Below are 18,164 nucleotides of genomic sequence, written 5' to 3'. Positions count from 1 at the left end.
ACGCTAATTCTATTGAAAATTTCAGGAAACATAATCTTTCTTTACCTCAAATGACCTCCCATAAACACCCCCAGCCCGGGGCCAGCTCAGGAAAAATAAAGTCAACGAGGACAGACAACTCATTACATGGGAGAACGATTTTAGTCACTGTACACGAAACGGCCTTCAAGATGTACCAAAGGTCATGGCACGCGTCAACCAAAGAAGTCACGTGTCGATGAAGCTAACGAATTGGCGTGTGAAAACAACGGTCTCTTAAAACCCATGGCTCAAAAACTCACACGTGTCCAGTTACCGAATTTCCATTTACCTGTAGCCACCGGTCGTCGGTCTCTTATGAATAAAAAATCCTGGCTCCAATTTATATACCAGTTCCAAGCCAGAATGGTTCAAAATTTTGATCACTCAGAAAAACCAAAATTAAAAACATTATTACTAGCCAAAGAGTAGGGAATTTGAAGTCTGAAAATTGATTGTTTTTTCGGTGAATGAAAGATGGTAGTTGAAGCAGAGGTAGTAAGCGTGCCGGTGTTGGATGTTCAATATTTTGCTGCTAAAGGTAACAGCCCTACCGCCGCTGCTGTTCATGAAATTGAAGATGTTGTTACTGTTTTGCCTTCCCCCAGAAGGATAAGTCAAGTTCGCATCTCGGATTCTGTCTCCGCCGACCAGTTGGTCAGTTTTCTTCATCATCGTCCCCCTTTTTTTGCTGGGTTTTGTTTTATTAGAGAATACTGAATAGTGCTAAGTTAAAATTTGAGAATTCGTAACTTGTTAGGTGTTGAATTGCTTTGTTATTGTTCTTTCATGACAGGTTGCTTAGATCGGGTTTTGTTTTGTTTATTGACAGACAAGCTGAATCTGAATGGGAATTTTAGCCTTTTTTTATTAATTTATTTATTTGTAGCGAAAATATGAATAAAATAGAAATTCATTTCTGGGTTTTTTCCAATAAATTGTCTTGATCATGCTGTTGATTACTAGCATACTGTATAGTATTTTTAATTATGAATTTGATGTAAATAATAGATTTCGTCAATAATGAATGATTCCTAGAGTTTTTATTAGCTGTGCTGCTGTAGGTGGAAAACTTAATATTAAGCCATCTCCTTTTGTAGGATATTATATCTTCGAAAAAAATTTCAGATGCAGAAGCAATTGAGTCTGCCGTCCTGCAGTTTGTGCCTAGTATCCGTTCTGGTAGCTTTGCCGACATGGGGCCTCGAAGATGCATGGAAGACGAGCATATACGCATAGACGATCTATCTGTGCAACTGGGCTCAGTCTTCAAGTTTCCCAAGCCCAGTGCTTTCTATGGGGTGATTGTTGTTGAAACTTATGGTTGTAACTATATTATTTTGATAAGTTTAAGGAATACATAATTGATTGAGATTGAATTTATTTGTAGGTTTTTGATGGTCATGGAGGACCTGAAGCAGCAGCTTATATAAGAAAAAATGCAATGAGAATCTTTTTTGAAGATGCAAATTTCCCTCAGACATCTGAGGTTGACAATATCTTCTTGGAGGAGGTTGAGAACTCCCTACGAAAAGCATTTCATCTGGCTGACCTGGCTTTGGCAGATGACTGCAGTGTGAACACTTGTTCTGGGACAACAGCTCTTACTGCTTTTGTATTTGGAAGGTATATTCTTGCTCTTAAACATGGAAATATAACCATGTATATGGATTCCACGTTTTACCAGCATGGAAATATAACCAACCATGTATATGGATTCCACGTTTTACCTCGTCAAAGCTTTGTTTTTAGGTATGTGAGTGGTTATGATGCTGGTCAATCACCATTTAGTTTATCTACAATAAATGTTTTATGAAATCCAGTATTCTATATATCAGTCTTCACATGTAGTTTTCTAAGATATGCTAACTAAGGTGGTCTTGTTTTTTCACTTGCACATGATGTTTTCTCTTTCTTACTTGAACCAGCAAATATTTGAGTTAACTTCTGATGTTTACATACGCTAGCTCCATATTGCATGTTGCCGTCAATGTTTCAGATGGTTCAATGCCAGCCTTCCTACATCATGTTTTCAGTGCATAGCTCTAGTTGACTCTGGAAAAGTCAGGAGGAACTTTAAAGTACCAGTTTTTTTGGGTGCTCCAAGCTGACAGTTTTGTAGTATTTCCTTGGATTTATTTTTGTCTTTTCACTGGCATCCTGATCATGATTTCATGTTCCAGGCTATTAATGGTTGCAAATGCTGGTGATTGCCGAGCAGTTCTCTGTCGTAAAGGAGAGGCAATAGACATGTCTCAAGACCATAGGCCTATTTATCCATCAGAGCGAAGGCGGGTTGAAGAATTGGGTGGGTATATTGATGATGGATATCTCAATGGTGTTCTGTCAGTTTCACGAGCCCTTGGTGACTGGGACATGAAACTCCCCCGGGGCTCTCCTTCACCTCTCATTGCTGAGCCAGAGTTCCGGAAGCTTGTTCTAACAGAGGAGGATGAATTTCTCATAATTGGTTGTGATGGGATTTGGGATGTTATGTCAAGCCAGCATGCAGTCAGCCTTGTCCGCCATGGGCTGCAGCGACATGATGACCCTGATCAGTGTGCCAGGGACCTAGTTATGGAGGCCTTTCGCCGAAACACATTTGACAATCTCACTGTAATTATTGTGTGCTTCTCTTCTACTGATTATCAGGAGCCATCACCGCCTACACCTAGGCAACGGAAACAGAGGTGCTTTAGCCTCTCTACAGAGGCATTATGTAGCTTGAGGAACTTGTTGGAGGGCAGTGCCAACCGCTGAATGTAAATAGAATAATTTTCTAATTTCCATTGTTGTGTTAATAAACTGTTTCTGGCTGCTTCAGTCTGGAGATAGAAAAAGCAGCTCGCATTTTTGCAGATGATTGTTTTCAAACAGCAAGCATTGATAATTGGTTAATGTACATAACAGTGGTGGGTGGGTGCTGGCGGTGTAAAGATCGATTCAGATGTATGCATGTTTTATTAAAGCACGTTCATCATGGATGTATTGTTTTGGCGTTGCAGCCTCGTTCGGCTGCTAATTTAATATATTCTATTTTTAATCTTGATATGTATCTGCACGGTTCGAATAAACAATCTCTAGTTATTGTTTATATTCTGTCCCTTTCATCTACCGTATTTAAACTTGTTTTTGTATTTTATAATGAAACGTTAATTCCATGTTTCACGTCTTACGAATCTCTTAATTCATCAAATGACAAGCATATTTAATTCAAGATACACTCGAATTTTAATATTCCAACTTGCCTAATATAAGTTGTTATTATCAAAACATCAATTAACAAAACATTAACCCTATCCATTACAATAGTTTTTTTTTATAAAAAAAAAACCCATCAATAATCTATTTTCTTCAATTTCATCATCTAATATTAAATTATTTTAGAAAATATACATCATTTTTTTTATTGATATCAACCTTTAATATTAGATATCTTAAAAGTGAGACTTCATAATATTTTTTTATTTTTTCTATGAATTTATTTCTATCTCATAATTTAAGTCACGAACTCAATAGGCTAACTCAAGTTAACTTATGTTAGTTTTTTTTTATGTTTTTTTTTTATTTTTTTTATTTTATCCTTCAATATTCAGTTGGTTAGAAATTAGACTTTATATTTTTTTTATTTGTTTTCTATGAGATTATTATGATCTCATAAATCAGGTTGTGAGGTTGACCAGTTGGCCAACGATGATTCTGTTTATTTTTTAGGTTCTTTTTTAACTTGAATATTTTTTATTTGGACTTCATAGATGTTTTCAATTTGCTTTTTATAAAGTTATCATGATCTCATGATCTAGGTTGCGGGTTTGACAAGTTAAACCAAGTTGACTTAGTTCATTTTTTTGTCTTTTTAATTGAATAATTATTTTTTTTAATCAATTTCACCCTCCAATCTTTTTTTTAGTTTTTATTTTATTTTTATTTTTTAATATTTCATTGTTTGAGAACTTGAGGGGATCATAATGTTTTATTTTCTTTATGTTAAGTTATCCCGGTCTCTTAGATTTATTTTTCTCTCTCGATCTCAACCTTCAACGTATGAGTTGTTAGATCTATTAGAAAAGGAGCTTCATAATTTTTTTTATGAAATTATCTCAGTCTCATGACCTAATTTACAAGTTTAATAAGTTATCTCAAGTTGATTTAGATAATTTTAGGTTGATTCAAGTAATTTTTTTGTCTTTTTCTAAATTCAATGTATGTTTTTTTTTTTCAATTTTATTCTTCAATATTGAGTTGATATTGAGTTGATTAGATGCACTATTCATATAAATAAATATTGCATTGTGTTTTTTTTCCTCTCTCATTTAGGTTATCTAATTTTATTTTATTTCAAATCTCATTCTTCTAATTTATATTAGAATGGTTTTATGTGTCGAGATTTCTTTCTTTTTACGTGTTTTCATATATGCGAAGTATCAAAGAATATTTTGATGATAAATTAAAGATTTTGATTCATATTTTTTTTATTTACTTTATTTATAATCAAAATATTTTAAAGAAAGAAAAAAAATTCAATAACCCGAGTTATACTCCTGACCATTCAAATAAGCTAGTCTTATTTGAATAAGATTCAAAGAAGAGGCAAAAATAGCAAAAGAACAAAAACAAAAATCACAAAAAAGTGACCATGATAACCAAAGAAGTCCAATAATGAAAAAATGATGTAGTTTAATTTTTAGCTAATTAAATATAAAAGGAAAAATAACATAAAAAAGGGGATACAAAACTAATGTGAATCGACCTAAGCTAGGATGATAGACACATAATTTAGGGATTAAGAGGTAAGCTAGTTTGGGTTAACCCATCAAAACCACGTAGCTATTAAAAAAAACAAAATTGAATGACAAAATTGAAAAAAAAAATACCAACCCTATTAATTTTTCAACCTCATGATACATGTCATCAGATCGAAAGTACCAGCATAAAAAAACTGCAAAACCTAATCCCTAGAAAATGAGACATTAGAGGACAAAATTAAAAAATATATAAAACAAATAAAAGAAAAATAAAGGATGACAATAAATTTCTGATGTGAGGGTTAAATTAAAAAAGAATAATAACCTTAATAAAAGGGTAAAAATACCAAAAGAATCAGGATCAAATTGTAAAAAATAATATATCATAAACTTATATTGGAGAATGAAATTGAAAACTAATAAAACTTTTATATAAGAGCAAAGGGAAAAAAATCATAAATTAAAAGAATAAGCATTAAAATAAAAAAAATGATAAAATAAGTGAAATAAAAATATGTATTTCCACGTTAACTTTTCAAACTCATGGCCTAGATAATGAAATCAAAATAAATCAAAAGATCATTATTTTAAAACCTGACCTTACCTAATGATTTCACCCCTGACCTGAGTGATCCAAGGCCTAGGTTGGGCCGAGTTTCAATAAAAATAGGGGTAAAATTGACTTGTTATGTTATAATTAAAAAAAACCAGGTTTACCTGTAACCCTATTACCCATGGAAAAACCTAGTCAAAATCTGTTAACCTTTTTCTTTCTTTCAAAATGATATTATTTTTACATATTTATCAAATAAAAAAAATTAGGTTGACCTAGGTTACTCGGGTCAACCTATTTGACTCAAGTTCATTTGGGACTTGCTTTAAGTCGGATTTTAAAACTAAACAATAGTTAACTTTTAAAACATGTGATATAGGTCACTAAAGCGGAAGCATCATGCATGAAAAAAATTGAGAAGTTTAATTCTCAACCAATCAAATGTTGAAGAATGAAATTAGAAAAAAAAAATTCCATAAAAATGTGTGTGTGTGTGTACTAGCAATTAAAAGAATAAGTGTAAAAATAAAATAAGAAATAAATTAGTGGGCAAGAAAAATTCTTTGATTAAGGGTTAAATTGAAAATAATAAGAATAATAAAAAGATAAAAAAATCAAAAGAATGAGAACCATATTTAACCATGATTGAGTTTAGACGATTAAAACATTGGCAATGATAGCAAATAATTTTTTTTTTTAAAAAATAACCATAATATCCTGAGAAAAAAACTTGTGAAAATATTTAATTGGATAAAAAAATAAAAAAAATAAGCTTGAGGAAACCTGAGGTTGCATGATAAATATGTAATGTGAATAATAAGGGGTGACCCATGACAATACTATAACGTATGCAATAAGATCAAAATAACCCAATAAATCACTATTTTAAAACTCGACCCAATCGAACGTTTTGATCTGTGACCTGCGTAATCCAAGGCCGAGGTCGAACCAGGTTTCAACAAAAATAAAGGGAGAATTAATCTAGTATGATCCATTTAAAAAACCAAGTTGACTCGTAACCCAAATAGTCATGGGAGAACCCATTCAAAACCCTTGACCTTTTATTTATTTATTTATTTATGTTATTGTTACATGTTTATACAATATAAAAATTGGATTGACTAGGGTTAACTCGAGTTAACCCACTTGACTCAAGATCCAGGATTTGGCACCGATCAACCCCCAGGTTAGGTTCGAACACCATGGAATAGATAACTTTTAATACTCGTGAAACACAACATTAGATCAACAACACCATATATTAAAAATCAAGAAGTCCAATGCTCAACAACTCAACTGCTAAAGGATGAAATCGAGAAAAAAAATCAAGTGAAAAAATAAGGGTGAAAATTGAAATAAAAAGTAAATTAGAGGGCAAAAACAATTCTTTAATTGAAGGGTTAAATTGAAAAAAAAAACTAACAAGATGGCAAAAATAAATAAATAATATGGATCAAATTATAGCCTTGATTGAGTGGAATAAGTTGGTTTTTATTTTAATAAGATGATAAGAAAATTGGCAACAATAGTAAATGTACAAAAGTTTTTTTTTTAATAACCTAAGAAACAAAACCTATGAAAGTATATAATTGGATAAAAAAGAGAAAAAAAAGCCCGGCTCGAGTAAACTTATGGTTATGAGATAAAAATTTAACCTAATTAATAAGGGGTGAGTCACTTGGGTTAACTTGCAAAACTTATGGTTTAGATAATAAGATTGAGATAACCTAATACATCACTATTTTAAAACCCGACCTGACATAGCAATTTGACCTATGACTTGGGTGATCTTAGAAGTTGATTGGGTAGAGTCCCAATAAAAATAGGGGGAGAAATAACCCAGTATGATCTGGTCAAAAAACCGAGTTGACCTACAATCCAATTAGACTTGGAAAGACCTAGTCAAAACTTGTTGATTTTTTTCTTTTTTAGTTTTTTTTTCAAAATATGTCATTTTTACATGTTTATAAAATAAAAAAAGTTGGATTGACCCGAGTTAACCCACCTAACTAGTGACCTAGGATTTGCTCCGAGTTGATCCTCGAGTTGGGTTTGAAAACCATACGATAGATAAATTTTAAAACTTGTGTCATAGGTCATTAGATTGGAAGGACGATACATGGAAAAATAAAAAAGTCTAATCCTCAATAAATCAAATGTCAAAGGATGAAATTGAGAAAAAAATCAATTACATGAAATGGTCTAAAAAAGTAACAATTAAAAAAATAGGAATGAAAATCAAAATAAAAAATAAATTAAAAGGAAAGAACAACTATTTGATAGGAGGGTTAAATAAATAAAAATTAACAATAGAATAAAAAAATTAAAAGTATGAGGATCAAATTAGAAAAAACAAAATATAATAAATTTGGATTGAAAAATGAAATTAAAAACCACTAAAACATTGATAAAAAAACTATGAAAAAAATTAAAAAAAAAAAGAAGACAAACCTGTATTGTTTTTGAAAGAAAAAAGAAAAAAATAAAAATCACTAGTAACAAACCACTTAATTGTTATGAATACATCTTACTAGGAAAAAAAGGACGCCATGACACATCCTAAAATGTGATGAAAGGACTTGTTCATCCATTGAAAGGTGCTGATCGAAAGGCATGGATGCCCACCATGTGTTGATAGCTTATGATTTAAAAAAATAATAATTTAAACTAAAAAAATCAAATTAACTTTGATATTTGTGAAATTAATTATAAAACCTGGTTGAAAAAATTAGAAATACTGAAATTATTTAACTATTTAAAAAATTATACACCCTTATATAATTATTAAAAACTAATAATTCATGTAAAAATATCAAAATACTCTCACTCAGAGGCTATTGGAATTGTAAAACTGTAAATCCATTGTTGTAAATGTGCATGATGCATGTGAATATGCCTTATATTTTAGTTGTTTTGTTAATCCACATCAACAACTCATTTTTAATTTATTAATAATAAAACGTAAACACTTTTTTTTAAAAAAAAAATCATGATATCCAAAAACACATTTATAATATCCTCTTTTTTTTTTCATTAAAAATTAATTTATAATCCTACTTGTAGCCTAACATGATTACGCTAGTTTTATTATGTAAATTTGATGCCTCCAAAAGAATTTTCGTTCTCCAATGAATTAGTGACTTCATTATAATTTCATATATCCTGCTATTTTCCTTATAAAATCTTTACTGGCAAAGAGGCAAAATATAGATTTATCTTCCTATTCCAATCGATTCAAGGAAAAAAAAAAAAACTAATGTCTTACTCAGATAACTTGATTGAAATACCTATAATAAATCTTTCCCATAGCCGATTAGCTAAATCAAAATTGAAGTGGTTCATAAGCAGGCAAGGCTACCAGTTCCGGTGAGCATGAAGAACTCATCCAAAAACCTCCGCTCAGGATTTGGGAATTTCAGTTTAAAGAAATACAAGGGGCTCTAATGGAGAAAACAGCTGCACAAGAAACGAGGAAGAGCAGCTAAACTTGGTATCTCTCTGACAACAAATGCAGTATTTTATTGTTACTATCAAAATCAACGGAAGCATCTGATGGAAAGTTCTTTCAGGTTAGTCTCAAGTTAGCCATCTTGCCATGATCCCATACATGGAAACCTAAGGCAGGTGTATTAAGTCTATTGACCCTGTTTTTCTAAAGTTAACAGAATAAATACTGGGACAACCAGTTCTATTTTCTCTTATCCTTACACATTCGAATGGTAAATCTAGCAGTTCAGAAACATGGGTGAGAAGGGAGTATGAAGCAAAAAGTGTTATTTAATTAAGCTACTCTTGTTTAAATTCGTGAGTGTTGCCAACCAAAGGAAAACTCAAGCACATGTCATGAACTTTTCTTTATTTTTGGAATTGATCAACAATCCAAAGTAAGGGTGCTGAGTAGAATCAATGGCAAATTAATAAGAAAACTTCTCCCTTCTTCCACGGGGAACAATGCTGCCAGTGAAAGATAATCATATTGATTCTCTAAATATTCCAACTAAGAAAATTGTTGATGATCATTAGACATGAATTCCAGTTACCCCATTTGAAGCATGGAATTCAGTCTGCCAAAGTGCTTTTCGCAAGTGTTGCAAATCTTTCCAAACCCCCTCTGAGTAAGCCCTCAAGCAAAGGTTGGAGTGCCTGAAAAAGTGACAATAAAGTACAATGGACTAATCATTCACTGTATTGCAAGTGCAAGGACATATTCTTATACAAGACAATTTATATCTTCTTCTCTGTTGAAAACAAGCAGCTTGGACACGGCAACTGCACACACCACTTAAATGCTCATTACTGTTCATTTTTTACTTAAGCAGGCTAAGCATGTAGTGCTCATTTCAAAGTAATAAAATAGCATCTAAATGGAAGTACGAATGCTTACTGTTGCTAGAGGAGCCAAAATTCCGGGAACTTCATATGAAACAGTTAGCTGAAAAGGAAAAAAAAAATAATAATTGCAAAGGTCTGATCTAAGTTTTTATTGTAAGAAAAATGATACATCATTTTCTTTTCCTTGTTATAGTGCCACACATTCCTAACACAAGCCTGAGAACACACACAGTCAGAGATTAGAATTAGAGAATTTATACATTATTTTTCTTTCCGAGTTTATGGTTCTATTTAAAAAATAAAATTACATAAGATAAGACTATTTTGGTAAGTTGGTGAAGGCATGCAGAAATGACAATCTTGACAGAATATTTAGTTGATCTGTTAATAAGAATCTAATTAATCCACTAAACTTAGGGTGATGAACTGTGATTATAATAGCTGACTAATTGAAAACCACAAATGCTGTAACCATGAAGATCAAACTGAATGTTGTAAATAGGAGCTCACTTCTACCAGACATGATGAAGAACCTTTAGGAAAAAATCGAACAGAGCCTCTGCAATGTAGGAAAAAAGTTAATTAACATTCTGCTATTATGTTAAGGAAAAATGAAATGATATTACATTCTGCAAGGCACAAATGCAAGACCACATGACAACTCTTTCATTGCATGCTTAAGTTATATGGGCATGGATCAGCTTAACAATGTCAACAACCATACACATTCATTGCAAGCAATTTGAAACTTTATTAGTCAATGCAAATGAAATATGCTTCCCATCTACATTCATGAGAATCTCACTCAAATTGGTGTTAGCTAACAGCACCAGTTTTAACACTAAAACTCATCAACACGTAGCAATGAGAATTGAAAGAGAAATACAAGAAAATTCCCACCAAAATAAAAAAAAACAAAAAAACTAAAAAAACTTAAGCAAGTAATTGTGGAAGCAAATTGATATCATGAACCAACATTAATGAACTAGATCTATGTATCTATGTTCATACCTAGTTCACCATGCCCTCTATCTAGTATATTCAGGGGAAATTTCTTAATAGCAAGCCTGAAAAAATGTGTTTGCTTCAGCATTACTGAGCATCTTCCAGGCACTTAAGAAGATTAATGGTGCCAAAGCAAATTCTATATATTGTTTTCATCCAATACTGTAGTCCCAAATTAATTTTTATCACATCATGAAATATACAGTCACACATACACGTGATAATTAGCTATTTACTGCAAGTTGTTTAATTTCAAGTCATGTGAGTGTGTCAACAAGATTTCTTTAACCATACGCAGCAAATACAATAGGCAAGAAAATTTCCATAATCTTGTGATGTTAGTATATTTCTGTGGAATACAGTCGAGGACATCTTAGACTATGAATTTAGCAAAGGAAATCTCATATTCTCATTAACCAATCATGCAAAGGCTAAAAGGTGCATCCTCTATTTTTCAGATTATGTGGTTAATCCTGCACAATTTGCTACCTGCCTTTTCCAGTTACCTGTTAGGAAGACCTTCCAGAGATCTCCAATGAATTTTCTGATTGGGGGTTGGCTGCAACAAGTTGAACACAGAATAAAAATGAATGTGAACATAGCGAGGAGGCACTGATTTCACCTCTGATCATGTAGCGGAAGCATTATGCATCCATTAACAATTAGTGAAAATGTTTCCATACAACAAAAAGGATCATTACCTGCATATTTCTAGCAAGCCAAGAATATTCAAGTTCCTGACCAAGTGCTTTATACTTCAGTGACCACCGTGATAGGTCGGGCTTGTCTTTGAGTACCTATTAAATAGAACCAAACATCAACTCAACCTAAACGCAGACATTTATAATACGTTAAAACAAGTTGATATTTTTTCTTGATCGTTATAATGTAAAATGAAACCATGAATGCACCATATTTTATAGCCACCCTTCAAATTGAAAAACTAAAGTCACAGATAAAACCAGTCATGAGCTAACATTAAAACAGTAGTGCTTATTTAACCTACCTAGGCGTTAGATAAATCAAAAGAAGAAGAAAAACATCAAAATTGTTGCAAACCTGTACAGATGAAATGAAGGGCATCCAACTAGGAATTGATTCACGATCTGAATAAAGCTTATAAGCCAAGCCAACAGGCACATCAATTTCCATCTTAACCCTGCATTTAAAAACCATAATTTGGTTACAATCACACAAACAATGATCATTGAAGACCCATATTCAATCACAACAAACTCCAATTACCTAGTCCTCCATTTTCACAGCCCAACAAATTGGAAACAATTAGTTAAAAGCAAAGCAAAATACTAATGGTATCTTACGTGCAATCCTGGAACTCCATGACTGGAGAAGAAAAGGGCTTGAAACCAGTAAGAATTGAGCTTCTCTTCGAGTATCCATATCCATATTGGACTTTACTGATGGACGATGATGATGTGATTTTGCAAGTGGGTATGGAGTTTAATAAGACTGCGGCGTTCTTGATTTTAGCAGTTGACAAGTGAAGGGAAGTTGGGGTTGACAAATGCGCAACAGTCGTTGAAACAGCAGCAGCAGCCATGGTCAATAACAGGTATACTGAAAGAAATTGCTGCTGTTGTTTTTATTATCACAGAAACTGGAGAACAGAAGAAGGGGACTTGCCAGCCTGAAACACCACATAGTCTTTGTTAGATTTTTCTTCTCTCAAAATAAAATATTTTTGCCGCTACGTTACTCTCACGTGCCCGTTACAACATTGTTCAGATCGGCCAACTCAGCCGATATTTTTATTTTCCAAATATATATATGTATGTATAATCAAATATATTGAGAATTAAATGTATAAATAAATAAATAAAAATTCATTAATGATAACTAAAACTAAAATTAAAAAAATTAAAAGACATATATAAATCAAAATATTTAATTTTAAAAAAACAAGATATTTATCTAATTATATTTGTTAAATTTATTTATTAAAATAATTTTTTATTTTAAAAAATAAAAATAAAAATTAAATAAATTAAATAAAAAAATAAAAAAAAATCATGCAAGGTTGCATATATTATAAATATTATCTAAAAATAATTTTTTATTTTTAAAAATTAAGTTCATCCATACAAAAAATTATAAAAATATATAAATGAATCAGAAAAACTCTTCAGATTTAAATGTGTAACTAAAAAAATAATTGAAATTTAAAAAAATTCTCCAAAAAAAAAAGAAGAAGGGATACTAATTTAAATATAAATTAAAAAATAATTAGAAAAAAAATTAGAAAACAATAATTAAAAAAAAAAGAAAAAAAGAAGAAGCAAGGGCCAGGCCAACCCCCTACCCATTTCTGCCAAGCCCACATAATTAGATCCTTAATTTTTTTTATTTGCAACTGGGATGGAGAATGTTTGCCCCAATTTTTTTTTTTAAATAGATAATTTGTTGTTTGATTGCTAAAATTTTAACCACTATGATAATTGTAAAATTAAGATTTAAGTTTTTTACTTAAAAAACTATTTTTTAACTTGTTTTTGAGCAAAAACACATAAAATATTGTAAGAATCATGATAAATTTATCTATGACCTCATGAAACATAAAAAATTGTTCCAAAAACCAGAATTAACTCGAGCCTATATATGTTTTTTCACAAACTTTAAAGGTAAAAATAAAAAATAAAAAAACACTTAATACAAACTCTTCTCTTCAAATGAAATTATTTGATATAACTATCATTTATTTTGGTGATCTAAATCGATGTTAACGACATTATTCTTTTTTATTGTTAGAATCCGATGACCTCTCTCTTTCATCTCTTAATCAATGATAAAAAAATAACAAAATAATTTTGTATACCAAAATAAAATTGAAAAAATATTGAGATACTGAAACTGTTTAACTTGAGTGATTTTTAAAATTTAAGAAATAAAATACATCTTTTGCAAAACTCATATGACATGTCATTTATGTTTGATCCCCTTTTTATTTTGATTCCTCTTTTTTCAATCTTATTTTTTTATAAAAAATCAAAATCAATTAGTTTTTAATTAAAACTAAATCACTAAAGAAAAAAAAGAATCAAATTAAGAAATCATAAAATTTTGCACAGCTATCTTCAATAATGTATAAGAGTACTAAGTCTCAATTGTTTAGCCTTGCATATTGAAAAACTTACTCCTTAAAGAGTAATACTTAAATGATTTTCTTGGTGACGGAAACACTATGGGCCAGCCTGTGAATGTGCGATCCAATCACAAAGCTACAGAGTGAAGCAAATGGTCTCCTCGGCATGGAGGTGGAAGCCAAAGTTTGAAGACAGGCGGGGCAACTTTTCTATGAAATATATATATATATATATATTCCCTCCCATTTTATTTTTTTGCATTAAAAAAAATTATGATAGCTAGTCTTTCCTTATTTAGCTATATGTGTTTTACTGTTTTCTAGTTACTCATTGATGCATGATCTTTTTCTGACGATTTGGCAACCCTTTTCCCATGTTTCCATGAATTTTATTTGGCAACCCAATCCTAAATCAGAAAATTCATTGTATTCTTTGCATGATTATTATTATTAATTAATACGAATGAGATTTCTTGTGGATGTGCAGTAATAATATATTTAGGATTTAAAAAATAATAATGCAATACCAATTTAAAATAAAACAAATGTTTTTTCAATTTAAAATGTTATTTTTTTATAAAAAAAATATTAAAACAATAATATAATCAGTCCAAATTTTTTATTATCTAAGTTATCAAATATATAATTTAAGTCCTATGCTGCACTAGATTTAATATGTTATTTTAAGATTTTATTTTTTCTATGCATTATTCTAGTGTATGGAATATATTTTTACATAATCAGATTCTACATAAAAATTAATAAATTTTTGTGTTTTGGGATTTTGAAAAACGAGTTCTATAGATTCTTCATTCTCCAAAACAATTTTTTATAATGAGTCACTTAAATCTATTAAAAGACAATAAATTTCTATAATCCAATATAACTTATGTAAATTCTTAAAAATAATGAATTTTTCCTTATAGCCTCATAAAATTTAGTATTAAATTATGTAACAATGAGTCAATTTTTGAAAAATAATTATCATTAGTATTAAATGAGAATATGCTATTTTAAGGCTATATAACATTTGAAGTCATCTACACTCTCCATTCAACTTAGAGGACTTAAAAAATTATCAAGCTTTCAATTATCTAGAATTTACAAGTTTAATATTTTTATGAAGCATACTTGCATTCATTGTAACTCCCAATCTACAACTACAGTTTAGGCAAATAAGTCAAAGAACTCATGGTATACGCCTATACGGATTGTTTTAGAACCCGCACTAAAACTTGGCTAGCTATCATATGATTTTCTCGCAATAATTTATTAAGCATTATTATATTATTATATTATTGATGAGAAATAAATATGTTTTTTACATTTATAATGAAAAGAAAAATAAATAAATTATTCTTAAAATCAATTTTGAAAAACTAATGTCCATGAATGTTTTCATATTTTTACTTTTTAATGCATAATAAAATAACTTAAATCCCTGAACAAGTTTAATTTTATTTGGCTTGCATCTAGTGGCATTTTCATTATTGTTGCTAGTTTATTTTTTGTTATTTTCAAATTTATTTAAGGATAATTTTGTAATTTAAAAAATATAAATATTATTTTAAAAAAATGATAACGTGTGCGTTGCGGGTTTAAGCATATAGGCGATTCTTGTGTTTTTTGGGTAGTATTTGTGAAGTTATCCGGTGACTAAACATTACCTTTTGTGGCGGCGTTCAAAACAATTCCTTATGTGATAAATGACATGTGTCCCTATCTTATTTGGCTTTGATGATCTTTTTCTTTTTTTTTCATTGATTTCCATGCATATCCCTTTAAAATTTCAAACTAATCTATCAATTTGTTATTTTTTTTATATTTAGTCTTTGTTTTTTTATTAATTATCTTATTTAGAATAATTTATAAACTTGGAATTCTTTCTCAATTTCAGCCCTCATTAATTTTTTTCATCTTTCAAATTTAATTTTTTATTTGAGATAATTTTTAAAATATTTTTTTTAGCAATTTCATCATCCATAAGTTTTTTTTTCCTATTAAATTTGATCTCTATTATTTTGATTGTTATTTTTTTTATTTGGTATTTTTTAAAAAAATTATTTTTTAAATTTTATTATTTAATATTAAATTAATTAAAAATTAAGTTTTTTTAATTGAGCTCGGATTTAAGATTTTAAGAGTTGCAAGTTTTAAAAATTAACATAGGTGTAGGAGGTTTGACTAAATTTGCCTAATTGCTTTTATTATTTTTATAGGCTCATGTTTGTTTTATTTTCTTCCTTCATAATTTATTAAATTGAAGATTAGGCTTTGTTAACTTTTTTATTTATTTTTTATAGGATTTTCATTGATTTTAAAAATCATATGAGCTGTCTTGGATTTTTTTTATTTTTTTGTTAAATTTAACTTTTTTTTAGAAGATATTTTATTTTTTAATTAAATTAAATTAAATTAAATGATTAGATATAAATATGAGATGCTTATTTCATGATATTCTATTAACTTATATTTTTAGGTTTTATCCTTCAATATTTATATAATTGGAGCTTGTGCTATGTTAAATTTTTTCTCTCCCTGTAATACTATTCATTGATTTTGATTATTCTTTGTTAAATTTAATTAGTATTTTTTAAGGATATTTTATTTTTAACTAAATTAAATTAATTAAATAAATATATACCTGGAATGTCTACATATATTGTTTTTTTTTTACTTTTTACTTTAATCATAAATATTTCACAATAACTTTTTTTTTCTTTTCTTGTCTGGCTTTCACAACTTGCATGTGTGCATTGGTTTCAATTATCAGATCCACAAAACTTGCAGTGGAATTACAAAAATACAAATGGATCAATGGATGGATTATATAGAGTCCTTTTCGCTCAACATGCATGAATAGGATAACTTTGACTTTCGTAGAACTAATTCATCTGATGTATAAATATATATAAAACTATATTTGCTTAACATAGATGTGATGGAGTATATATCTTCCAATCAATATGTTTGAATATATATGAAAGAGGTAGTCATTCTACTCATTAAAAAAATGGTAAATCATGGCTTATGTGATCCCATTTTAGAAGAAGAATTTGAGAATTCTCAGGAACAGTTGACTTTAATATTTTGACAAATTTTATTTTGGTTACCATGTCATCATAAATGATTGATTTCAAAAAATAAGAAATAAAGAATAAAAATAATAATTCATCATAGTCAATACCTATTATATATATGACCCAAAGCATGGCACTTGTGCATTTTCTGCGAGTCAATGTCTCGAGCTCTGCAGCTTAATAAGCCTATTTAAAAACATTGGTTACGCAGCATGAATCTAAAACCATTATAAACAGCAGATCCAAGAGTCTTATTATTTAGAAGTTTGAGCAAAGTCGTTTATCAAGAGGAACAAGAGACTTTCACCAATGTCTAAGCCAAGGTAAGCGTTTTTCTTTCTTAATTTAACCCTCGTAGATCTGCCAGAGAGCACATCATGAACATTTTTATTTATTTCCGCAATACTTCCGAGTAAACATTTACAGATACATATATGTCCATTTGTTACTTATATGTGGTTATATACACATGTATTCAATTGTGCATTTGATCTTTCAGGTTGGAAGGCAAGGTTGCACTGATTACTGGTGCAGCTAGCGGGATCGGCGAGGAGGCAGTGAAGCTATTTGTTGACAATGGAGGTTTTGTTGTTGCTGCAGATGTCCAGGATGATTTAGGGCATCAAGTAGTAGCATCGATAGGGGCTGATAGAGCTACTTACCGCCACTGCGATGTAAGAGATGAGAAGCAAGTTGAGGAAACAGTGAAATACATCATGGAGAAATATGGGAAGCTTGATGTTTTATTCAGCAACGCTGGCATCATTGGCCCATTAACAGGGATCCTAGAACTTGACATTGAAGGTTTTGACAACACCATGGCTACAAATGTACGGGGCGCTGCAGCAACAATTAAGCACGCAGCCCGTGCCATGGTGTCTAAAAACATTCGGGGATCTATTATATGCACGACTAGCGTTGCGTCCTCACTTGCTGGAACAGGACCCCATGCTTATACCACATCGAAGCACGCCCTGGTTGGTCTAGTCAGGGCGGCTTGCAGTGAGCTAGGGGCTTATGGGATTAGAGTCAATTGCGTTTCTCCTTACGGGGTTGCGACCCCACTTTCTTGTCGAGCTTATAATTTGCAACCTAGTGAAGTTGAAGCTAATAGCTGTGCCTTGGCCAACTTGAAGGGTATTGTATTGAAGGCTAGGCATATAGCCGAAGCTGCTTTGTTTCTCGCTTCCGATGAATCAGCTTACATAAGTGGACACAACTTGGCCGTTGACGGAGGATTCACGGTTGTTAATCACAGTTTTTCAGCCATCTGAAAATGTGGGATAGCCTGTCACTTCTTCTTTGTCCCCCCCCCCCCCCCCCAAAAGACC

General features: G+C 30.6%; 3 protein-coding genes across 3 annotated transcripts; 2 read left to right on the top strand and 1 right to left on the bottom strand.

Moving 5' to 3' along the window:
- The first annotated feature begins 356 nt into the window (after nt 1-356).
- LOC105136829 (Protein phosphatase 2C family protein) lies at nt 357-3,069 on the top strand. The gene is made up of 4 exons (XM_011042323.1): nt 357-675; nt 1,119-1,319; nt 1,409-1,644; nt 2,202-3,069. Exons 1-4 carry the CDS (start codon nt 496-498, stop codon nt 2,776-2,778), a joined length of 1,194 nt encoding a protein of 397 aa, XP_011040625.1. The 5' UTR covers nt 357-495; the 3' UTR covers nt 2,779-3,069.
- Nucleotides 3,070-9,141: 6,072 nt separating this feature from the next.
- LOC105136820 (uncharacterized) lies at nt 9,142-12,362 on the bottom strand. The gene is made up of 7 exons (XM_011042313.1): nt 11,976-12,362; nt 11,713-11,812; nt 11,355-11,450; nt 11,160-11,212; nt 10,159-10,207; nt 9,701-9,748; nt 9,142-9,459 (listed from the first exon to the last, which is right to left on the bottom strand). The coding sequence occupies exons 1-7, from the start codon at nt 12,212-12,214 to the stop codon at nt 9,376-9,378; spliced, it is 669 nt and encodes a 222-aa protein (XP_011040615.1). The 5' UTR covers nt 12,215-12,362; the 3' UTR covers nt 9,142-9,375.
- A 4,652-nt stretch (nt 12,363-17,014) lies between these two features.
- LOC105136812 (short-chain dehydrogenase reductase 3b-like) lies at nt 17,015-18,143 on the top strand. Its single transcript, XM_011042301.1, has 2 exons — nt 17,015-17,156; nt 17,333-18,143. The coding sequence occupies exons 1-2, from the start codon at nt 17,143-17,145 to the stop codon at nt 18,105-18,107; spliced, it is 789 nt and encodes a 262-aa protein (XP_011040603.1). The 5' UTR covers nt 17,015-17,142; the 3' UTR covers nt 18,108-18,143.
- The last annotated feature ends 21 nt before the right edge of the window (nt 18,144-18,164 follow it).

The sequence above is a fragment of the Populus euphratica genome, unplaced genomic scaffold (assembly GCF_000495115.2).
Source record: "Populus euphratica unplaced genomic scaffold, PopEup_1.0 scaffold2.1, whole genome shotgun sequence".
NCBI lineage: Eukaryota > Viridiplantae > Streptophyta > Magnoliopsida > Malpighiales > Salicaceae > Populus > Populus euphratica.
The sequence above is the reverse complement of the archived record's forward strand: the minus strand, read 5'-3'. Positions and strand labels throughout refer to the sequence as shown.